This window comes from Portunus trituberculatus, chromosome 17, assembly GCF_017591435.1.
Source record: "Portunus trituberculatus isolate SZX2019 chromosome 17, ASM1759143v1, whole genome shotgun sequence".
Lineage (NCBI taxonomy): Eukaryota > Metazoa > Arthropoda > Malacostraca > Decapoda > Portunidae > Portunus > Portunus trituberculatus.
In genome coordinates, this window is record NC_059271.1 from 4,669,653 (window position 1) to 4,694,106 (window position 24,454).

The window sequence follows — 24,454 nt, forward strand, 5'->3', positions numbered from 1 at the left end:
AAAACAAATTTTACAATAAGAAATATACCAAGTATTTGTTTTACTTATTCTTTTTAAACTATGAAGAATTTCCTTCAATTTTTTATCAAACGTTTGTATATGAACGTACAACACTCGTGTTTGGGAGACGCTCACCGGGTGTACGTTTTGCCACTACCTCTTCATGCCGTATTAACACTGCCCCGGGAGATCTCTCGGACACATCACGATTATAAGTAAGTTATAATAAATCCCTAGCCTCTCAATAAGTGTGTATGGAGCGGTAAGTGGCCAGAGGTGGCGTGAGTAGCGGGGGCCCTTGCAGGTGCTGGCGGCTGTGTGGTGGCTTGTCTCGGGGAAAAGCAGCCAACTGATGGAGGGATAGTGGGAAAATAAAAAGGTAGGTTTCTTGTCGTGGTCACCATCTCTAAAGACTGTGTGCCAGTTATTATTAAAGTCTCTTGTCCCTTGTCTTATCGTGCTTTGAACATGTTTATTTGGTATTGCGCGGTCACTTCACCCGCTTGGAGAGCATTCCAATTATCTTCTGTGATGGCAAATCAGTAATCCTTGACTGATGTTCTCCAGTGTGCAAGCTTAACAAGCTGGGGAGGGGGGTTGGCCTTTCACGTTGTTGGTGTTAAAGCTGAACAAAAAGTCGGTATTATTTCATTCAACATGGAACAGCGGCAGTCTATATAAAGCTCCAGTATATATATATATATATATATATATATATATATATATATATATATATATATATATATATATATACCTAACACCAGCATCTTACTTTTTGATTATTTTCTTCAGACTTTCATAAAACCCATTGTATATATATATACATATAAAACAGTAGTATAAAGTGGCAGTAAAATATCAACCCTCTATGTCACATCAAGCTTGTGTGCCAGTGGGAATGCAGGATTTTCAGGTGAGGTGAGACTAAAACTACCATAGTGCAAACTTACTTAGTGTCATTTACCTCTCAGCTGGCATGGTTTGGGGGATGCCAGCAGTCCCCAGACCCTAACCAGATATATATTTTTGCTGGAAGTAGTAGACACCAAACGAAATGATAATGTACTCCCAGTGAGGTCTAATAGCACTAGTTCAGGGGCTGCTGTGAACTTTCCATTAAAGCTAGTTGTGATCTCACTGAACGTTTCCCTTTGTGTCTCACAACTCAAGGGGGCAGTCACAGCCTGCCCTCTAAGACAACTCTCCTTCTTACATAAAACTACATGCACTTACCACTAACATACACACAAACAATTCACATAAAATTCAAAGTGAAAAAATTGGTCCCTTTTAATACCGCAATACACCGAAAGTAAGTATCACTGAAATATAGGTTCAGTATAGTGTGGTTTTGTTTTTAGGAAATTTTACCAAGCAAAAAGTTTAAATGATTTAATGACTGGTTATTATGGCTATGTCAAGGTTTGAAAAGTTAGTCTGATGTCCATAAAGTGTCCAAAATAATTTGTTTCTTCATATTTTCACCACCAGATTAATTTTCCATACTTAATGGTGTGCTGGCCTAAAGATTTACAGTCACTCCGGCCCCTAGTTCTACCGTACATCAGTCACTGCGGCCCCCAACCCAACTCCGGCCTACCACCCTAGTCACCACGGCTTACCACCCTGGTCACCATGGCCTACCACCCTGGTCACTCCGGCCTCACCAATTATACTATGTAATCTAGAAAGGAATATAGTAACAGGCTTTCTCTTTTATTAAATGATTACGTAGTAGAGTCATACATATACACAATAACTACAACTAGCTTAATCCACCCTGCCCACAACAATATGGGAGCGCTGACTGGCTTCATCGTGACATAAACAACACCTCGCCACTGATACTAAAATATATCTTTATACAAAAGTATGCGTCTAAGTAAAAAAACACACTCGACCATAAGTTTCCCGCGTATGATACGACGGTAATCATCCTGGTCACAATAAGTTTCAACTAGCTTAATCCACCCTGCCCACAACAATATGGGAGCGCTGACTGGCTTCATCGTGACATAAACAACACCTCGCCACTGATACTAAAATATATCTTTATACAAAAGTATGCGTCTAAGTAAAAAACACACTCGACCATAAGTTCCCCGCGTATGATACGACGGTAATCATCCTGGTCACAATAAGTTTCAATCAGGGTTGCCACTTTTAAGGTTGTTTTGCTAACATGAAACCAAACCAAAGTTCGGCCCAGATCACTCCGGCCTCCCTGGCTGCACGCATGTCTGTGTGTGTGTGTGTGTGTTTCACTGTTTCACTGTTTGATCTGCTGCAGTCTCTGACGAGACAGCCAGACGTTACCCTACGGAACGAGCTCAGAGCTCATTATTTCCGATCTTCGGATAGGCCTGAGACCAGGCACACACCACACACCGGGACAACAAGGTCACAACTCCTCGATTTACATCCCGTACCTACTCACTGCTAGGTGAACAGGGGCTACACATGAAAGGAGACACACCCAAATATCTCCACCCGGCCTGGGAATCGAACCCCGGTCCTCTGGCTTGTGAAGCCAGCGCTCTAACCACTGAGCTACCGGGTGTGTGTGTGTGTGTGTGTGTGTGTGTGTGTGTGTGTGTGTGTGTGTGTGTGTGTGTGTGTGTGTGTGTGTGTGTGTACTCTTGTTTGTTATCTGTTATTTGCCAACACGTCTCAAGGTCACAGTTCCCACTTCCCCTCCCTCCCTCATCTTTTTTTTTTTTTTTTTTTTTTTAGGGGATGAAGAAAAGTAGAGAAGCTAGCTAAAGAGAAAGTTGGTGGGAAGAGAAGGGGTGAAAGAAAGTAGGAAGAGAGATAGGTGTGGGCTAACCACATTTTTTTTTTTTTTTTTTTTTTTTTTTATATACTTGGCATACACTGAAATGATATACACAATCACAAATACACCTGCAGAACCTCAGCTCTCCCTAAGACATGGAATTTTGAGTGATTGCTTGTGCTTTATACCCAATGTGCTTGTCTAAAAATGAGGCAGCCCTCCTCAAAAGAAACACAACTATTCCCTGGCGAAACAGACTGCAAGGTGCTGTGATACAAGATAATCAGTATTTCAGTTTAACTAAACTGATATTAATTCCGTGAACATAACTTAGACAGTAGTTCAAACAAGAGCATTTACAATTAATGTATCAGGACTTTGTCTTAATTGAGAAAAAACATAGGGGTAGACAGAAAATTAAGTTACAGGTATCTTATAGAGCAGATTAGAAAGTGGTGAAAGCAAAGAAATTAGGATAGATTGAAATGTAAATATGAATATAGAAAGGTGTGAATAGAAAGACAAGAAGGAAGAACTGCAACAGGGAGCACTCCTTCCACTTAGGCGTCCTCTTCTTCAACCGATGTACGTTAATCTTGCTGGAGTGTGCTGTTCCTGCTGCTGCTTACTGGTCCAAATGCCCTGGAATCTGTGAAAAACTAAAAGACAAAATTAAAAAGTTCTAGTAATGATTGCCTGTGGTGGCTCCAATCTAACGATGTCACTAGTTTTAGGTAACCACGTATGTGTGTTGGTTCGCGAAGTCGCTAGCATTCCATATATTTCCGGTTCACTTGCTTGTATAGTTTCCCAAATTTTCTGCGCTTTATAGTAATTCGAGATATTCAAAGGAGAGATACTATATTTTTGATGCAGCTCCATTGTATTCAGTACTTCTGATTCATTACAGTGTATGAATCTTAAAGCTTTATTTAGGACAGTTTGCATTTTCCTTTTCTGGGTAGTAGAGGCCATACAAATTGGAATAGGTGGATACTCAAGGACTGGAACAAGTAGAGCTTTAACTAATATTGATTTCATTTTTGATGTTAAGTTGCGAAAACGTCTTAGTTGTATTAGAATTCCATTTCCTTTCTTGATAGTCTTATTTATGTGACAGATGAATCCAGTTATTGAAATATTTAAACCCAAGAATTTGCCATTAGTTGTTGTTTCAATCTCTGTACCGTTAACAAGAATTTTCTTTCTTTTAATTTGTGCCATAGGGATAATCTTAAACTTTTCTTCACTTGTTTTAATTTTCCATGTTCTTTCAAATTTACTTATTCTTTCAATTTCACGTTCTACTTTTGCTTTCATCATAAGTTTAGATTTACTGGGAGAAGAAATGACTTGGGTAATGTCATCTGCATACATAATATCTGTGCAACCATATTCAGGAGATGGGAGGTCATTTGTATAAATGGTATAAAGTGTCAGAGATAACACACTTCCCTGTGGGACACCACTTAATAATCTTATAAAGCTACTGTATTCACAACCAAATTCTTATCTCCCCTACTCGTATGTCCTATATATAGTCTCTCTCTCTCTCTCTCTCTCTCTCTCTCTCTCTCTCTCTCTCTCTCTCTCTCTCTCTCTCTCACGTGTAATAGTTTTGGGTTTCGAAACCAAAAATTACTTCCTGATCAGCGGGTATCGAACTTTGGTTTGGTTTAATATATTAATAAAATATAATCAAATTTGTAATGAAGCATCCACTCATATTCACACTATACGTACTCACACTATTTCGGTATATTTCGGTGTTAAGAGGGAACCTATATTTCGGTGATATTTACTTTCGGTGTATTTCGGTATATTTTGGTGTATTTCAGTATATTTTGGTGTATTTCGGTGTATTTCGGTATATTTCGGTGTTAAGAGGGACCCTAAAAAAATTGCGACTCCAAATTCAGCCTCGGAGTCTCCTACTGGGAAGGGGACCAGAAATGTCTCCAGGTTAGACTGCTCTCTTGGCAATCCAAAATATCTTGACACCTCCCTCAACTTTTTCTTCATTAACTTCTGCAACATTTGCAGTCTTATATCTAATTTTCCATCTGTGGAACACCATCTCTTCTCTACTAAACCTCATCTTTTTTTTCCCACACTGAAACACAGTTGTCTGAGGCAACTGACAGTACCCCCCTTCTCTGTTTCCTCCTACTTTCTCTGTCCTCATTTTCATTCTAAAGCTGGCTGTTGTGTCTGTGTGCAATGACTTAACTTGCTTTCGTGCCCATGCTTTCAAATATTCTGAGTTTTCCACCATCTGGCTTTGACTCAATAGTCACTCTCTAACTAAGTTTATTTGTGCTATCTATCTCTCCCCTAAGTCCTCTGACAGTAGTAAATTCTTTGGCTATTTAACTTTCAAGGAGGAGCACATTCTGTCCCTCTACCCTTTTGTAGAGATCTCCATCCTTGGAGATTTCAATGTTCACAACTGGCTTTGGCGTTCCTCTCCCTTCACTGATCATCCTGATGAACTAGCCTTCAACTTTGCTATCCTCCATGACCTGGAGCAACTGATGCAACACCCTACTCGTATTCCTGACTATCTTGGAGACTCGCCCAACATTCTTGATCTTTTCCTTACCTCTAATCCTTCAGCTTATGCTGTTACCCTATCTTCTCTGTTGGGCTCTCTCAATGACAATCTCATTTTTGTATCTTGTCCTATTTCTCCAATTTCTCCTTAGGATCCTCCAAAGCGGAGGTGTCTGACATTTTGCCTCTGCCACCTGGGGGGACCTGAGGTGGTATTATCCTGATTTTCCCCTGAAATGATTACTGTTTATGTATCAGAGACCCATCTCTGTGTGCTAAATGCATAACAGAGGTGATTGTGTCTGGCATGGAGGCATACATTCCTCACTTTTCCTCAACCTAAACCTTCTAAACCTTGGTTTAACACAGCCTGTTCTGATAGAGAGGTTGCCCACAAAAGGTACTTCCATCTCCTGAAGCTCACCCACTATATAACTCTGCCCGAAATCATGCCAAGTCTGTTTTTCAACTTGCCAAACACACTTTCATAGCTAGAAAATGTCAAAATCTTTCAAACTCAAACTCCCCTCGAGACTTCTGCCATTTGGCTAAAAACATCTCCAATAACTTTACTGCTTCATCTTTCTCTCCTTTATTTCATCCTGATGGCACTACTGCCATCTCTTCTGTATCTAAAGCTGAACTCTTCTCTCAAACCTTTGCAAACAACTCCACTTTGGATGATTTTGGGCTTGTGCCTCCCTCTCCTCCTCTCTCTGACTATTTCATGCCTACAATTAAAGTTCTTTGTAATGATGTTTTCCATGCCCTCACTGGCCTAAACCCTCAGAAGGCTTATGGATCTGATGGGGTCCCTCCTATTGTTCTGAAAAACTGGATTTCTGTGCTTGCACCTTTCCTGGCCAAACTCTTTCAATTATGTCTCGACTTCTACCTCTCCTTCTTGCTGGAAGTTTGCCTTCATTCAGCCTGTTCCTAAAAAGGGTCACCGTTCTTATCCCTCAAACTACCATTCCATAGCTTTAATCTCTTGTTTTTCTAAAGTTTTTGAATCCATCCTCAATAGGAAGATTCTTAAACATCTGTCACTTCACAATCTGGTCGCCAGTATGGCTTCCGTCAAGGTCGCTGTACTGGTGATCTTCTGGCGTTCCTTAATAAGTCTTGGTCATCCTCTTTTAAAGATTTTGATGAAACCTTTGCTGTCACATTAGACATATTAAAAGCTTTTGATAGAGTCTGGCAATAAGGTTTGATTTCCAAATTGCCCCCCTTCGGTGTCTATCCTTCTCTCTGCAACTTTATCTCAAGTTTCCTTTCCAACCTTTCTGTTGCTGCTGTGGTAGACAGCCACTGTTCTCTTAAATTTATTAATAATGGTGTGCCTCAGGGTTCTGTCCTGTCAACCACTCTTTCTATTATTCATTAATGATCTTAACCAAACTTCTTGCCCTATCCACTCCTTTGCTGAGGATACCACCCTACATGTTTCTAAGATTTCTGATTGGGACAGAGAAAACTTAATAGTGTTCAATGCTTCAAAAACCCAATTCCTCCATATATCAATTTAACACAAGCTTCCAGACAACTATCTCCTCTTCTTCATTGACATTCAGCTGCCCCCCTCTTTTACACTGAATATGTTTGGTCTGTCCTTTACTCATAATCTAAACTGGAAGCTTCACTTCTCATTTCTTGCTAAAACAGCTTCTATGAAGTTAGGCATTCTGAGGCGTCTCCACCAGTTTTTCTTGCCCCCTCCAAATGCTAACTCTGTACAAGGGCCTTATCTGTCCTTGTATGGAGTACTCTTTGCATGTTCGGGGGAGTTCAACTCAGACAGTTTTATCAGATAGGGTGGAATCAAAAGCTTTTTGTCTCATCAACCTCTCTTCTCTGACTGACTGTTCAGCCTCTTTCTCACTGCTGGAATGTTGTCTCTTGCTATCTTCTACCACTATTTTCATGCTAACTGCTCTTCTGGTCTTACCAACTGCATGCCCTCCTCCTTTGGTTTCACTGCACAAGGTTTTCTTCTTTCTCTCACCCTTATTTTGTCCAACTCTAATGCAAGAGTTAACCAGTAGCTACTTTCAATTTTTCATACCTTTCTCTGGTAAACTCTGGAACACCTTACCTGCTTCCGTATTTCCATCCTCCTACGACTTGACTTCTTTTAAGAGAGAGGTTTATTTTGGCTGACCCTTTGACCTGCAAGGAGACTGGGCCCCTCCCTTTTTTTTTTATTTGTTTATTTATTTTTTCTCCTTGGCCACTTTCCCCTCTTACATAAAAAAAGCTTAGTAATAGGAATATATTGTTTTATATAGTTGACCAGGGTAAGAAATTTTACAAATTTTTATTTTATTGGGACAGATTTGGATACCTCAGTGTAATTCTTAGAAACCTACACTTCATGATAACATAACATTAGAGCTTGCGTGAAACACAAAAGATATATATTAAGAAAATGAGGGAAATTTCTTACACACAGCTTGGGGTAAGAAATTTGCCCACACTGGGTAAAGAATTTCCAGCAAAGTTATTGCCCCAAATTGTAAAAAATTATACCCCATACTCTGGGAAAGAATTTTTAACATTAAGGGGAAGAAATTTACACTCTTTAAATGTGGTCCAGAAAAGACTTAGACCATTCTTTTGTATCAAACATAAACATAAATGTTATTTTTTATGATAAATTAAACTTTTTATGAACAAAACCCTCAATTCCTTCAGTATATTCAGCAATCATAAATCAGCAAACACACTACAATTTTTTCATCAGGTCATTTGCCTTTACATCATCAAATCTGTATGAGCCATTCTTTAACAAGTCAGGGTACATGGCCCTATGAAGATGTAATCAATGTCTACAATGTGTCTGTCCTCCACTGGTGGCCAGTCCCATGTTATCTTTCCTGGTATGGAGGAGAGGGTCTTGCGGCGTAGGAACACCATTTCAACTTTGTTCACAAGCAATTTGTCATCTTCTGTGAAAACTTTAGTTACTTTCCCCCAGTAATGTTGTTTCTTTGGTTCAGTATAAACCACAGCAAAATATTTATTTATTGATTCATCATCAATTTGCACTGACGTTGCTACATCTGTATCTTCAGTGGATTTTGATGCTTGTACCTCATCTACATGTTCATCACCACTCTCTGGGGAGATCATGTCAAAGCTCACATCCAAAGATGAGCCACGAGAATCTTTTAAACAATAACTTCCACTTGATATACTTGATAAATCATCATCATCAGCAGCAGCATTGTTTTTTCCTTTCTTCTTTTTTCCTTGCTGTTGATTCTTCTTCAGTTCTTTGCTCTCTGCTTCTTCTTAGTTTCTTTTTCCATCTGTGCCTTTTCTCTTTCCTCAATGCTGCTTATTACTTCCTCGTGTGTTAGAACTGTGGCTCCTTTCCCTAACATTCTGCGAGCACCAGGTTTCTTGGCCTGATGGGGACGTTGTTGGTCGGATATGATTTGCTCCAGGGACTTCTTAGTCTGTACAGTTTTACCTCTGCAAGTTCTTGAAGACTGTGAAGGTACAAGCAGCATGACTGACTGTGCTGACACACTTTTGGAACTGTATAATCAGGCTTTCCAGATGAACAAGGAGAGGGATGTGTTACGCGGGGCAAGAGGGTACATGTTTTCCCGAGCAGTGTACTGTGTTTAGACTTTGAAGTACCAAGCATGATGACATCTTCTGTTTCCTCTTCTTGAGGAGGTGGTACAATAGGAATGCCTTCCCCAGTCTTAGGTCTGCCAGCAAGGATCCACTGATTGTATGCTTCCACCTTCGACCTGCTGAGCCGTGATACATCAAATTTGTTTCTATCAACTGGGAAGACTCCAGTAGTAGAAAAGCTTTTGCATACAATCTCCTCAGACAAACCTTTGCCCCACACAGAGTTAAGGAGTTCAACAAATGACATCATGACATCTAGCAGCAGCTCGCTAACTATCTCAAACCTGAAAAACTATTTCAAATCACAACAATCAGTGGTGAAAATTTTTTCCCCAATTGCGTGGAAAAGAAATTTGCTGATGGGGTAAAAAAATTGCAGTAAATGTTTTGCCCCAATGAGGTGGGGAATTTCTTTGCACCCCCGTAACACCAAGGGGTGGAGGGGAAGGGGGTTCCTACTGCATATGAGGACCCACCCATCCCTTACGAGCAAAACTATTACCCCAACCTCCTACTTTCTGTCTCGGGGTAAAAGGTACATCCTCAGTTCTGTGAAGAATTTGGTAAATTTCTTACCCCGTTTTATACAGGATGCGAAAAAAACAGTATGACATATAAATAAATAGTGACAGAAATGTGTAGTACAATACAATGCTTCCCCAATACGAGATCTATCTCCTGTTATTCGCTTGTTTGAAAATAATCATATAGAAGGGTTTTGCGCCTTGTAAAAGTTCTTGCCCCTCTTTTCTCGTCAAATTTCTTCCCCCGGTCGACTATAAGTGTTCAAGTTACTAATATATGTGTAGATATAAAATCTTAAGCACAGTTTTCTTTCACCCATTGTGGAATTTGGACTAGAAGGGTGCAGTTTGTTTCTTGGTAATGAATATTAACCAAAGAAACTCAAGGAAGACAGGGCACACTGGATATGTTAATTCATCATTCATGGGTAGATAATATATAGTTCTTGTGCATTTTCCATTTCATCTTTACAAACTTGGTCTGATAAATCTTTCATGATTGGATGCATTGTATTTTCAGTTGTTACACTTTCCCGTTTGACTGGTCAGTACAATATCCAGCATCCTTTAAGAATGGTTTGAAAGTTTTACTCATTTCATTTACTTATTTTCTACTTTGCAGATAAAACAGCGTGTCACAATGTTGGACATCAGACCAAACCACACCATCTATGTCAACAACCTCAATGAGAAGGTGAAGAAAGATGGTGAGTCTGAGTTTTTGTTCCATAGCTGAAGTATGACATTGACTTCTATCATTAGTTCAAAATTATAAGAAAATTAGGGAAGTTGTAATAAGCCATTAGGACTACCTATAGAAAATATATCTACCTATTTCCACTTATCATCATATTAGGTAAACTTCTATTTTTTAAAGTTCTAATGATTTCACACACACCGCGTAGTGTAGTGGTTAGCACGCTTGACTCACAATCAAGAGGGCTGGGTTCAAGTCCACGGCGGCAAGGCAAATGGGCAAGCCTCTTAATGTGTGACCGCTATTATTCACCTAGCAGTAAATAGGTACGGGATGTAACTCGAGGGGTTGTGGCCTCGCTTTCCCGGTGTGTGGAGTGTGTTGTGGTCTCAGTCCTACCCAAAGATCGGTCTATGAGCTCTGAGCTTGCTCCGTAATGGGGAAGACTGGCTGGGTGACCAGCAGGCGATCGAGTTGACATGAACAACCTGATTCTTGAGTTTATTCCATTCATCTCCTACTCTACTTGAGAACCCATTTCTTCCTACCTCCTTTTTAAGTCTGATTTTATGATGCTTGTTATGTTTTTTGTCTCACTTAGACTGCTAGCTGAGGGAATTACATCATATTCTTTACACTACTTAAAGACTGCAATCAAACTCCCTCAATCTATCTAAGGGATGTAAATTTAAAAGATTCAGTCTCCTTTTGTAAGGAACACTTCTCTTTCATTTCATCTATTAGTCATATTCTATACTGCCTGTCAGTAAAATGAAAAATGGAAATCAGAACTACTCAGCATGATATAGATTACATTACTTTTTGACTTATACTTATGTATGTAAGTATGTATTTTATGTTATTGCCTATAGCACCTGTAGGTATACTTGAAGAGTATGGGAAGTACTGTTCAGCTTCCACCCATTAGTGGTGCAGGCAATTTTATGTATAATGGTATCCATATTAGGGGTCATTTCACCACCCAAGTGCATCTTTGGTGTAAAGCAATTACTCCTCCTGGAATGTGGGTATCATGGTGACATGTAGGTAACTTTAAACTACTCAACAAATGGCAAAGTTTCAAGGTGGTATGTGGTGGGATTCAAACCTACACATGGATGTCTGCCCGATCCCATGCTCACTACCTTATCCACTACGCCACCGCCTCCATATATATATATATATATATATATATATATATATATATATATATATATATATATATATATATATATATATATATATAATGTATATGAAACCTAATGAATTTGTTGGATTAATGCATATCTATTTATTTTTCCCAGAACTCAAGAGATCACTGTATGCGATATTTTCTCAGTTCGGCCAGATTCTTGACATTGTTGCCTTGAAAACGCTAAAGATGCGTGGTCAGGCATTTGTCATCTTCAAGGAAATCCAGAGTGCCACCAATGCCATGAGGGCCATGCAGGGATTTCCCTTCTATGACAAGCCAATGGTAAATATTTCTCCTTTGAAATACTAAAAGGCTTTTTCTGGTGCAGTTATCCTTCTCAAGGGAATACCAAACTTGTCTTTTAGTTTGCTTCACAAATGGCATTACTACCATCTCAAAATCTTAACTCTTTCTTTTTCAAATCTCTGCTAGCCACTCACATTGGATGAGTTTGGACTTACCCCTTCACTCCAGCCTTGGACTGTATACAAACCTGTAGTTGAAATTCTCTATGATGTCTTCTGTGTACTCTCTTGGTTTGATACTTAGAGGGCTTATAATCTTGAAATAAGAGACTTATTATAATCCTTCAAACTATCAATGTCTAATTTTTTTTCATGCCAAAACTTTAAAATCCCTGTTTATTATCTGTCTTATTCAGTTTGGATTCAATAAAGGAACATCATTACTATTCTTGATAATTCTCTTTCAGGTATTTTCAGTGAAACTTTTGGTCTTGCCTGAGGTATACCAAAGCTCTTGATGGAGTCTGTCATGAGTGTTTATTTTTTAAACCACCTTCATACTGTCTATCCATCTCTGTGCATTCATCTCAGTTTTCCTTTTTATTGTTTCTAACCTAGTAACTGTTGTTTCATGCACCTCAGTTCTGCCACTCATTGTTATTCATGTGTGATCTCTGTCAAACTTGTTTAATGCATTCATTATGATAATACTTTTCAGCATCATTAGACAGATTATGAACTCAGCAAGAATAAAATATTTCTTACTAACAAGCCACAGATTGTTCAACACTTATTTTTAAATGGTGATGGCAATAATTATGTTGTTCAGTAACTCAAAAACTCTATTTCTTCATCCTGGCATTGAACATAGCCTTTTAAACATATTTTTTTTTTTTTGGGGGTAGTCAACCATCTTTTGTTTGTATTGAACATACTTGACTTCTCTCTCTCATAAAATGTTAACCTGAAATTTGCTGTGTCATCTTGGTGAAACAACTATGATGTTAGACGTTCTTGTTAATTGTAATCTCTACAAATGTATACTTCCTAACTCAATACAACTCTCTCTCTCTCTCTCTCTCTCTCTCTCTCTCTCTCTCTCTCTCTCTCTCTCTCTCTCTCTCTCTCTCTCTCTCTCTCTCTCTCTCTCTCTCTATATATATATATATATATATATATATATATATATATATATATATATATATATATATATTATATTATATAATCTTATCAAATGGGAAGATAACTAGAATGGTACAGGAATTTAGATGGAGGTGTAGAAGAAAACAGAAGGCTCATGTTGAAGAGAGTAAGGTGCTTCTAGAAGGCAGGTGGTAGGATGAATGTAAGACTGCAGGAGGTAGTGCTTCAAATATCTTGTATCTACAGTTGTGGTGTAACAGAGGAGTAGAAACAGAGGTTAGAGCTTGGCTGAAAGAAGTAGGAAAAGTGTTAGGACCTATAGATAGACTGTTTGTGAGTAGGACACTTGGAATTAATGGAAAGAATATTGTATGAGAAAATAGGACCTACTGCTCTGTATTGTGGTGAGATGGGATTTGGGAGCAACAGACAAAAATAATTGAATATAATGGAGATAGATGTTTAAGGAGTATGTGTATCTTGCACAGACAGTCAGAAATGAAAAAGAGAATGAGTATTGAGAGACTTTACTTCTAGTAGCATTTTATCAAAAACATTTAATGCCTGTTCTTCTTCAGTAGAGTTAATAGTATAACTTGAATTAAATGCAGCAATCCAATCATTGTGTTCTTCCATGGGCTTAGAATGTTTAGAAATATACAGTGGAAAATGTAAAGGGAATATGACTAACAATACCTTCATAGTCTGATCTCTTATTAGCCGGGGAGAGCAGCTGTATTGTATATATAACTTGCTGGCTGTAACATTCCTATTTAATAAGTAATTCCTAACAGAGAGAAAATTATGCTGGGTTCCCTGCATTTTCATATATTTCAGAAATACATAAATGTCCATTAGTTGACTTGAGATCCATCATGCCTCACCTTAATTTTCCAGTTCATGACAACTTTTACTTATTGGGATGATTCCATTGTTCTCTGTTGCTGCTAGTTAGTGTTTAAGGATATTATTTACAAATCATTTAAATTCTAGAAGCATACTTTCTCATAAAAAAAATGAGTGGAGAGGCAATTTATCCTTAAGGTGTATTATGGTTTGAAGGATGATCTTAATATTGCAGAAAATTGCCTACAGCAAGACTGACTCAGACCTAATAGCAAAGCAGAAAGGCACATACAAGGAAAGAGGAACCAAACGAAAGGAAGAAGAGAAAAAGAAAAAGAAAGGAAAGGATGCCAAGGGAGCACCAACCGTACCTGCTGCTGGTGCTGTTTCAGGTAAGTGTTGTGTGCTGTAAGGTGTGTTACCCACCTGTTAATACTTTATTCTACACACTGATATGCCACCATGATGTAATATTTTTATGAATCAGAACTTATAAGTATTGATGATCATCATAGTAGGATAGGGAACTTCCTTTAAATTGTAACAGTTTTTGTTTTGTTCATTTGTATATATGATGAGAACATCCTTGCACTCGTAGACTGTCAGGCTGGTATCAGCCTGACAGCTGCTGAAACTTTGGCTCCTCAGAAGCATGTGGCTCTCTGAGGCTGATCATTAGTAGAAATGTGTATTTTGTTGTTTATTTTTTCAATTTTTTTAGTGTTATTCCATCATTTCAGCAAAACCTGGAGCCACAGTTGTACCTCCAAGACCAAATCTTTTCAACCAGCCACCACCAGTGCATGGGGCTGGTGGTATGGGGGTGCCTGAACAACCTCCCAACCAGATTCTCTTCCTTACAAATCTTCCAGATGAGACATCTGAGATGATGTTGTCTATGCTCTTCACACAGTAAGTAATGTATTGTTTTTGTAACAAAGGAGCTGATGTGTGATGTCATTCTTAGTTTCAGACACACCACACAGGAGTCTTCTTGTGATACTAACAATGTGGAAGTTGAATGTAGAATACTGAAGTATTCCCCAAATCTGTGATTAATGTATGCTTCTGTTCATTGCTTTTATTTGCATTTATGTACCTCCAACTTCCAAAGTGACTCCTTCATGCTCATAGTCTCCACACAATAATAAGCAGCAAAAATAATAATTTCACATTAAAAATAATCTTACCGTCAGAAAGAAGTGAAGTTCAAGAATAGTATAGATAAAGTCAAATGAGCATGAAGCATTTTGTTCCTTACTCATTGTTTACACTAAAGGCAGCATCACACGTGTTAAGTTTCTTCCAGATCATTTATCTATCTCTTGTTTTGACCATATGATATTATTTAAGATTCAATTAATATTGTTTGACTTTATACACTGCCCACTGGTATGCACATTAATGGCTGGCTAGCTCTCTCTCTCTCTCTCTCTCTCTCTCTCTCTCTCTCTCTCTCTCAGATATATGTTGTTATGAATGAATGAGATGTAGATGCAATGGTCCCCCTGATGTTTTCTCTTTGTTGGTTTATTTATTTTTCGTTTTTTTCACAAGCAACTTTTATCTTTTATTTTATTATTTTTTTTACTTTTCTTTTATTTTTACTATCAACTTTATGATCATGAAGTTGCTGTTACTGTTACTGTCAGATGGCATTGAATCAGGGTTCTGATCAGCTGGTATTTATAAACATACATCACAGTCTCTCAGGCTTGATTGCTTTTATTTGTATGATATTTTAAAATAATAATACTGGTAATAACAATACCAGCAATAAAGTAATGATGCATGCAGTTAGAGTAAGTAAGGTACTGATCGTGAGGTATGTTAATAAGCGTCAGGAAGAAGATGAGCCTATGGGAAGTCTCAACTTTGTATATTAGATGCAGGCCAATTTTATGAGCCAAAATTTGGGGAAGAAAAAGTGCATCTTACATGCTATCAACTAAAATAGTAGTCTGGCATTTTAAAAGTATATGAATTTTACCTGGAAGTGGACTTGGTAACTCAGAGAACACCCTGACAGTTAAGACTTAAAGGGAAGAAGACTAACACTGGACCATATTAGAATGACTGACAGGAGGGAATGATGAGCAATTATGAGTGTTTGAGGAATGATGTGGCTCCACAGTCTTCAAAGGAGATATAACACTATGATAGTCTCACACATGTGGCAATCAAATGAGGGTACTTATTACAGAGGAACCTTGTTTAACAGAACTATCCAAGCTGTGCTGTGCAGCTGATCCCATTAAATTGAGGGAAATTGTACCAAATCCTTTTTATCTTGGGCAAGGGATTGAGGGAGTGGTATGAATGGCTGAATGTGAAAGTTGTGTGCCTTGTCATGGTTACCTCTCTTTTTGTGAAAGACAACCATGGTATACATATATATTTATCTATTTGATGTCTGTAAAATTGGCAACTTGGATAAGGCTTATTATTGATGTCTGTAGGACATCATGGCAATAAATTAATCCCAGAGGTGGGCAGTCCAGTTCAGAAGTCTGGTTATGATTATCTGATTAATCGGACTTGCATTTTTCAATCAGATAATCAAATCAAACTAACCCTGCATTAATTTTTAAATATTTAATAAAAAGGTTATATTTTACAAGTATAAAGTAGGTATTATACATGTTTAGTTTAGTTTTTTGTATACGTCTCATATCATATTATATAAAGTATAGTTGATTTCTTATTGTCTTAATTATAAATGGCTTATTTAGGGTAAAAAAGCATGAAATTCTCATTAGAAACATTGAAAATTGCTTAAAAATATTGCATTAAAAAAAAAATATATATATATTTTTTTTTTTATAGAATTGACTTATATTTTAGGCACTTGAGTTGGATAATCAGATGGGACTTGATGAGCTGGTGAATCAGACTTCAATTTTTTCGAGTCGTGCCCACCTCAGATTAATTTACTCCAACCACATAGTGTATGACACGTCTCATTATTGGACTGTGAAGGAAGGAAAAATATTTTGTTGTGCTCTACTACATTAGTTTCAAGTTTTCAGTATTTTGTAAGAGTTAAAGGGTGAAATTTTAATAGACTCTTTGTTTCAGATTTCCCGGATTCAAGGAGGTGCGTTTGGTTCCTGGTCGCCATGATATTGCTTTTGTGGAATTTGAAAATGAGATGCAGTCAGCAGCAGCCAAGGATGCTCTCCAAGGCTTCAAGATCACTCCCACACATGCCATGAAGATTGCTTTTGCTAAGAAGTAAGGTGGTTCAAATTAACCAAATATGAACTACTGCATCAAAACCATATACCAACTTGTCTTTTTTTTTTTTTTTTTTTTTTTTTTTTTTTCTGTGCAGATATTTATGTTGAATGAAGTATAATGCAAAATCATGTGTTTGAAGAAATTCATCTAGAAATACACAATGGGAAGATAAGTTACAGCAAGCAACACCAAGTAGGCAGAAATGCTTTGCTTTGTAACTACTTTTATGTACAGTCATCTACTAAAACCTTGATTTGAACTATATCTCCCGGCAGCTGAAACCTGCCATGTCTGTTTTGTGGAAGCTGTTATTGGGTACCTGACCACACAGTAAATACCTTTCAGGTCGTACCTCAACTCTCATCCTTCCATCCTCAGCAACCACGCCCCACTCTCTCTCTCTCTCTCTCTCTGTCTTTCATTATTATAATATATTTCTGTAGGCATTAACAATTGTTTACACATTAATCATGCAGCAGATATACTCACCTCCAGATTTATGTTTGAACACTGAGTAACTCCTATGATTGCACACAACTGAGTAATATTCCTGTTTCAAATGTGTAAATGGAGGTTTAATTAATTAACTTCTGTTTGGTAGTGAAAGAAATTTATATTTCTTGCCAGAAAAAGTTTATGTATGTGTATGCAGATGAGTTGGTAAGGGTACTGAGAGCTGTTCTTCATAGTATTTAATTTTAAGGCTACAAATTGTGCAAATTTCGTAAATAAAGAAAAAAACCCTATTTTTTTATTACTATTTTCTTAAGGCATGAAGACAAAGTTCTAGTGTAAACAGAATTTCACAAGTCCTTACATTCTTGTGAGCTACCCTGCATGTGTAGAAAGTAAAGCTATATGAGCAAGTAAATATTTGTTAAGGAGTTAAGCAGGGTGGTCACAAATCCCAGTTATTCACATAACTTGTAGTCTGTGCCACATACAAATCCAAGTTACACAGATCAGATTACTAGTATATGGAAACAATAATTTTGAATACAAAATGGGCAACTTGAGTGTCCTACCGAAAGCATTGCTGTGTCTAACCAACACAATTTTGTTGGATATCCAGCTTGGTTCCTGTTTTAGTGTCCATGCCATCACACCATGAAGAATGGATTACAACAGCTAAAAACTGGAACATCTGGATTTCTCTCCTATTACACCAGAGTAGTCCTATGAGATGTTTATTTTGGTGTGTGATTACTCAGCCATGTCAGTCACTTGAAAGTAATGCTAAAATCCCCATAAAAATAGCTACGTCCAAGCATCATCATGTTATTGATTTATGTTGTCATACCATGTAGTACTGTTGTATTCTATGTATCTAGATCATCTAAATTTTGACAAGGTATCTATTTATCCCCATGAAAGTTTTAAAAGTCTATACAAAATTTTGAAAGCACTGAAATATATGATACTTTTAGGCTGTTTGAATTAGGAGACAATTTATCCTATTCAAATCAATGTTAAAAGAATTAATCTGCTCCAGCTCCTAAAATCCTTGGCCTCATTTTTTTTTATTTGTTTATTTTCTTATACTGTGCCCTACATAGAATTGAATAAAAATAATGTAATTGTAGAAAAATACAAAACAAAACACAAAGTACCATATAATGTGAGAGAGAGAGAGAGAGAGAGAGAGAGAGAGAGAGAGAGAGAGAGAGAGAGAGAGAGAGAGAGAGAGAGAGAGAGAGAGAGAGAGAGGGCAACAATGGTGTAAATAGAGGAAGAGGAGGAATGCAAGAGGGATTATTATAGTGACCAAGTGGTGTTGCTTGAAGAGGAGTTTGTTCAAATTGGAGGATAAAATCAGTTCGCCAACATTGTTGAAGGACACTCCAATCGTGAGGTCAGACTACATTTTTCCCATGGATGGCTAATTGCTGTCTTAACTACATTCAATGTATGCAATGCTTAATTCTTTTCATTACCTGATTAAATCTGAATTATATAATACTCTTACAGTGTCTCCACAACATACCATCTTACAAATTTATCACATTTATGAAGCCTTACTTTTATCACTACATCCCTTGTAAGAGGTGACAGCACCATCTCACCTACTGCTAATACTAATAGATTTCTTCTATATTGTAAATTTCTTATAAAAACCTATCCTGGACGGACTTGTGTGTACTTCAACTTGACAAGTAGATCTCATGAGTTCTGCACTGCAAATGCAACTGGTGAACCACAGAACTTGTGTGACATATTTAACATCTCTAAAAATTGGTTCATTTTGGCATATTAGGTAAAAAATCTCCTACTTTTTCTAGCTTTTTACATGCCTTTCAATTCTATATATCAAAACAGTTTATGACTTATTCAGATCCGAATTTCTTTTATTTGTGTGTTTAAGAGATTTGTTGCTTTTACTTGATCAAAATCGATCTTACATGTAAAACTTGTAAAAATGGATGCATGGTAAAAAAAATTACAATAATTTGGATTCAGCAAGAATTAATGAGTTACCAATCATGAATGGTACTGAACTCATGAGACCACTTGCATGAAAAAGTGTTTCATACAACAGAAGAGATTTAACCATACACAAGCTATTCCTTCTACTGTGCTTGAAAGAAGTTTGTAAGGTGCTGGATGTTAAGATTACCATAGTTGTCCAATATTTCCAAGAGTTGGGGAACACGGCTCTTGACATTAATGCCTTTGAATTTGTACTTATCAATGTACAAGTCTGTAATCATACCTGAAAAAAAAAAAGAGGCTAATAATGAGATATAATAAGGAAAAAAGTGAAACCTTAAAAATCTATTAATTCTTTACATATCAATACATTTCTAGTACATTACCATATTCCAAATTCATAACACATGTACTCCATATAGTGATAAAAATAACCATACACAATATTGAATCTTCAGGTTTTCAGAAAAGATCAGATACTTACCATACAAACGCTCTAGATGACATGGCTGTTTTCGGTACTGTGCTTGTAGGTCATCTGCATTGTCCAGGATGTACTGGTACTCAGGGGAAAGAAAACTTGTGTCTGATTCATGGGAACTCAGTTCCCTCAGAGCATCTATCAGTGATACCTACAAAAGATAAGTGTAAATCAAGATAATTTTCTTATGAAGTTTCATTCCTAACTAAGAAAACATGAATTAAGATTTCATTCAATGAGAATAAAATCATACACTCATACCTCAGTAGTATGGACATCTTTTAAAAATATTTCAGATGAAGCTGACAAAATCTGGAGCAGCCAACTCCATACTAAAGTTCTGTGTGCAACAGATGGAGTTGTAGCAACACCTGACACAAGCTGCTGCTTTGAGAACAGACTGTTAGTTGGAAGGCAGTCACTCTGTTTACATAGTGCAACAACACATGTAGCTCACTGCTCCAAAGTTTTTGCCCTTCCTTTATGAGTTCTGTTTGAATCATCATAACTCTCTATAACCATACCATGAGGAATATCTATCTGACACCTCAGTATTAACCTCAGAGGAACAGGCTAAAGTTATCTCCATATTGCATGCTGTCTGGAGGAAAAACATGTTTCACACTGCCAGATTGCATAATAGTGTGCTTGATTAAAAGTACAATACTGTATTTATTCCTGTTTTCATTATGTAATTGTCACTATTAACCATTACTAATATAAACTATATTTAGTGTCAGTACCAATGAACAATCAGCTTCATTGGACTAATGTTACCCCCTTTTAGTCCATAGTACTGAGGCATTTAATCATTTAATCAAAGCTGTAGGTAAAAATTTTTCCATAAAAGAAGAAAGAAAACATACCTGCTTTGCCAACATAAGCTGTGCACCAAGCCGTGGGTGAAGGAGCTGGAGAGCGTGCACCACACTCTCCTCACTCACTTCACAAGAGATGTCCAACTGAACCTAAAGCAAGAAAGTTGTAAATTAACTGATGAAAAAAGTGTTCATTTACATATATGATGTCACAGAATTTCAGTAATTCAAGTGGAATCTAATGGGTCATACTTTCTTTCGTGTTGCCTCCTTGGTGAGGACGTCTTTGAGGATTGAAATGGTTGAGATGTTATCTGATTTAAAGATGGCTTCCTTTGCACTATACACACAGTGCAGCTGTTGGCAGGTACAAAACACAATAAGCATAACATATCAATACATCATGATAACACAGTAATATCTGTTATGCATATACACATACACAATAAAATCTTAATAAAGTGAACTATATGGAGTGAGATAGCTGACAGCTTATCCAATTGTTCAGTTTATCTATTTTATACTACTTTACATGTTTTTAGCTGGTTTGTATTTACATAAATATGTACATTTATTGAAGGAAGAATATAAAAAGAAATGATTAAAAGAAAGTAAAACACTGAAGCAATGATGATACTGGAATACTGAGATAAAAATGCAAATGCTGACAAAGTGAGTACTATAATAATTTATCAATGTGCCTAATCAAACGAAGTGAATGACACTAATGTGTAACAAAAACTGTGGTGGATGAATATGTGATGATGAAATTGAAAACAGGATACAAAGGTAAGAGAAAACACACAAAATAAATAAATAAAACAAAAATAATGAAAAATGGTATGCATATCACAAGATCACTCAAAAGCTATTTGTATGAAAGGAAAAAATGTGTCCAAGGATGTACAGACAGGTTTAAGGAACATCATTCTCCAGCCAGCTTTAGTGTATGCATCAGAAACTTGGACATGGAATAGATCATAGCAGTGCAGTGGGAATGAGTTTCCTGAGCCACATGATATGAAAGGGTGGTTTAGTGTGGCCATTGAAAACATGTGGTAGGAACATCTGTGCAAATGGAATGGTGGAATGAGTGAAACTGAAATGGTTTTGTCATACTGATAGGATGAAGATTGAAAAGTTTGTCTACTAGGGTAAAGTGTCTAATAGGTACACATCGGTCCATTAGGTATGCACTTGGCATTTAAAAACTTCTCTACAGGACGTGACAACTCTTGGACATCAAAATTTGGTTTTATTTTTAAGCTTAACCATTATGCCTTCATGTCAGCAGGTATCAACTGTTGGGTTTGTGATGACTGAAGAGATGCAGTAACAAATATAAGCTAAGGTCTAAAAAACTCAGTTTTCTTATGAAAACCTAGGAGTTGCAACATTTTTTTCATGATTAATTACTAATTTTGTAATTGAAAATTACAACTTTTTCTATTTGTAGATCAATTTTGTCATGCAATGCATGAGAAAAATGCATCAGGACTGCTTAGAAAGAAAAGATAAAGATTGGGGCTGTGTGCGTACCTCCTGGACAAATCCCAGATACCCAAAACCAATAGGTTCGCATTTTTATCAAACTATTGCCAGTCCTAAGACACATCATATGACATTCCAAAACTGCCTCTCTCACAGGAATGAAATTTCCTAAGAAACTGTAAAAGCACTATCCAATCTAATTTACCCCACGAGTGGTCCACAATGTAAACAGTGTGTGGTGCCCTAAATGTACGGGCGTCCTTATTGGGCACCACGCACTGCATACTTATTGGCGTTCATCTTTCCACAGATCTTAATTCAACACTCATATAGATTCCATCTGTTCTATAGGTAACCAAACACTGAGGTTTTTGAGGAGTGACATTGATCCACAGCACAAAAACAATATAATGCATTCATAACATACACAACCAAGCATACCAAACATAATATCATACTAACAAAGACACATACAAGCACTCATAAAGGACTGGAACAGGTTTCCTCACTGGATTTTAGACAACAGTACAATAGACATAGTCTCTAAACAAATGTACAGTCATTTATCACAACATCTTAACACTAAGAGATACACTTGATTCACTTTCATCCCTTCCACATTCAGATCCCTTCCCCCACCAACAGAGTTGCCAGATGTTCCAATTCAAATGAAGCCACACTTATGATAAAAAAAGGCCAGCCTTATTACATCATAATATAGATGATATGGACAAAATAATCCCATGTTTATTAGGTTTAATAATGACAAAGATCACTAATTAGCTTGATAGAGCCAATAATCAATGTTATCTTACAATATCCTGCAAAATCAAGTTTAAGTATACTCAGGGATGGCCCATATGGATGAGGCTTGGATGATATCTTGCTAGAAATGTCCTTACAGTATTTCACCAAAATAATGTTTATCATGAGTCATGACACTAGACAACAGACTGAAGCAGCGAGCATGAGGAGGGCTTACCAATGAATCATGATCTGAGACAGGATGTACAAACATGTACTAAACCAATATGAAACATGAATAATATATGCGTGATGTTTGCATGATATGTATAAGGATAATTTTGAAACCCATTTTCTTGTATTAACTCATAATACATTGATTTTGGGAAGACAATAGTTAATATATGCTGACTATCCTAAGCAGTAAAAAAAGGCCAAGAAAAGGCCAATATGTTTGTCTTCTAGATCTAAACTTTTAAAGGCCTACGTTCCTTTTAAAGGACCAAGCTGATAAATTAACCACTGAGAGATGATGCTACCACTCCTGCTTTTATAAATCTACCTGAATATCTATATCTATTATTAGTAAGTTTTTAAAATGATATCTGAAGGAAAAGAGCTTGTTATTGCCTTTTATGTGACACTGTAAAACATTGCGAACTTATTACATTTATATTAAACTCAATTTCCTTACTTTTCTTCACTTTAATTTACCATTGTAACCATGGCAAATTCTAGTAACACATATGAGGAGCCCCGTACGATAGGGGCCAACACGCCACCACAACTGAAATTGTACTCTCTGTGTTTCCTGCCAGACCAACCATTGCTGAAACATGTGGTGAAGACTGAATTTTGATACTTGTCCTTATAGCAGAGCTACACAAGATTGAGTGTTGCTAACTTTGATTTGTATAAAGCAGCTAGAAACAGCTAGATGAGTTGGGTTTTAGTGGGCAAGAGGGTTCAACTAATGCAGGCAGGCAGCCAATGGGAGTGCAGCTGGGATGCCACCCCTCTCTCGACCAATCAGCAACATGTGGCTGCCATGTGTGTCTCAGTGTGTGTTGTGTACACATGCTTGTCACATTTTGTGCCCTTGAAAGTTCTGGATTATTAACCCCTCCACGCTCCATCCAGCTCCCTCCACATAGTAACTTATACATCTGTCATCAGGTTATGTACCCAACTATGAATATGTCAATGAATGATGCCTTTATTACAGCCATAACATAATGAAAATCTACAAAAACCATAATTTTTTTTGTTTTTTGGAGAAACAAATTCATAAAGAAATTCATTTGGATTATATTTGGCCAAAAATTGTTACCACATTAATAGTGCAAGTTTCCTGTGGTCCAATTTGGGCAGCAATCTGATGATAACTAAGGAAACCCGTTTTGTTTTCTTGTAGGTTTTTTTTAGTTTTTTTTTTTTTTTTTCTTTTTTTTCAAGGAAACTGATTTGAAAAAGATTTGTCTTGTCATAAGCTTTCCATTGATATATAATACTTTATGAATGTCTTTGTTTTCTATGTGGTACAGTAGTTCAAAGTTAACCCTAAATATCTCAAAACCACAATTGTGGCATGTTAGCCCCTAGTTTGTGAAATTCATGGATATT

The 24,454-nt window shown here is 37.1% G+C and overlaps 2 protein-coding genes across 2 annotated transcripts in view; one reads left to right on the plus strand and one right to left on the minus strand.

The window, feature by feature from the left end:
• The first annotated feature begins 79 nt into the window (after positions 1 to 79).
• On the plus strand, positions 80 to 17,616 carry LOC123504814 (U1 small nuclear ribonucleoprotein A-like). Its single transcript, XM_045255648.1, has 6 exons — positions 80 to 215; positions 10,127 to 10,211; positions 11,506 to 11,678; positions 13,866 to 14,022; positions 14,371 to 14,542; positions 16,709 to 17,616. Exons 2-6 carry the CDS (start codon positions 10,145 to 10,147, stop codon positions 16,866 to 16,868), a joined length of 729 nt encoding a protein of 242 aa, XP_045111583.1. The 5' UTR covers positions 80 to 215; positions 10,127 to 10,144; the 3' UTR covers positions 16,869 to 17,616.
• LOC123505176 (Bardet-Biedl syndrome 7 protein homolog) overlaps positions 16,921 to 24,454 on the minus strand; it is a 36,526-nt gene continuing 28,992 nt past the window's right edge. Inside the window, exons 15-20 of the mRNA XM_045256338.1 lie at positions 23,546 to 23,660; positions 23,070 to 23,083; positions 20,849 to 20,966; positions 20,645 to 20,746; positions 19,782 to 19,929; positions 16,921 to 19,580 (exon numbers count right to left, since the gene is read on the minus strand). Coding sequence (XP_045112273.1) covers positions 19,438 to 19,580; positions 19,782 to 19,929; positions 20,645 to 20,746; positions 20,849 to 20,966; positions 23,070 to 23,083; positions 23,546 to 23,660 — 640 coding nt within the window. The 3' untranslated portion in view covers positions 16,921 to 19,437. The remainder of the gene's footprint in view (positions 19,581 to 19,781; positions 19,930 to 20,644; positions 20,747 to 20,848; positions 20,967 to 23,069; positions 23,084 to 23,545; positions 23,661 to 24,454) is intronic.

Bases quoted from the DNA above. Each gene is read 5' to 3' on its own strand.
- LOC123504814 (XM_045255648.1), top strand. From the start codon at position 10,145: ATGTTGGACATCAGACCAAACCACACCATCTATGTCAACAACCTCAAT. The intron at 11,679-13,865 runs GTAAATATTTCT...TTAATATTGCAG, and splicing joins CCTTCTATGACAAGCCAATG to AAAATTGCCTACAGCAAGAC. The intron at 14,543-16,708 runs GTAAGTAATGTA...TCTTTGTTTCAG, and splicing joins TTGTCTATGCTCTTCACACA to ATTTCCCGGATTCAAGGAGG.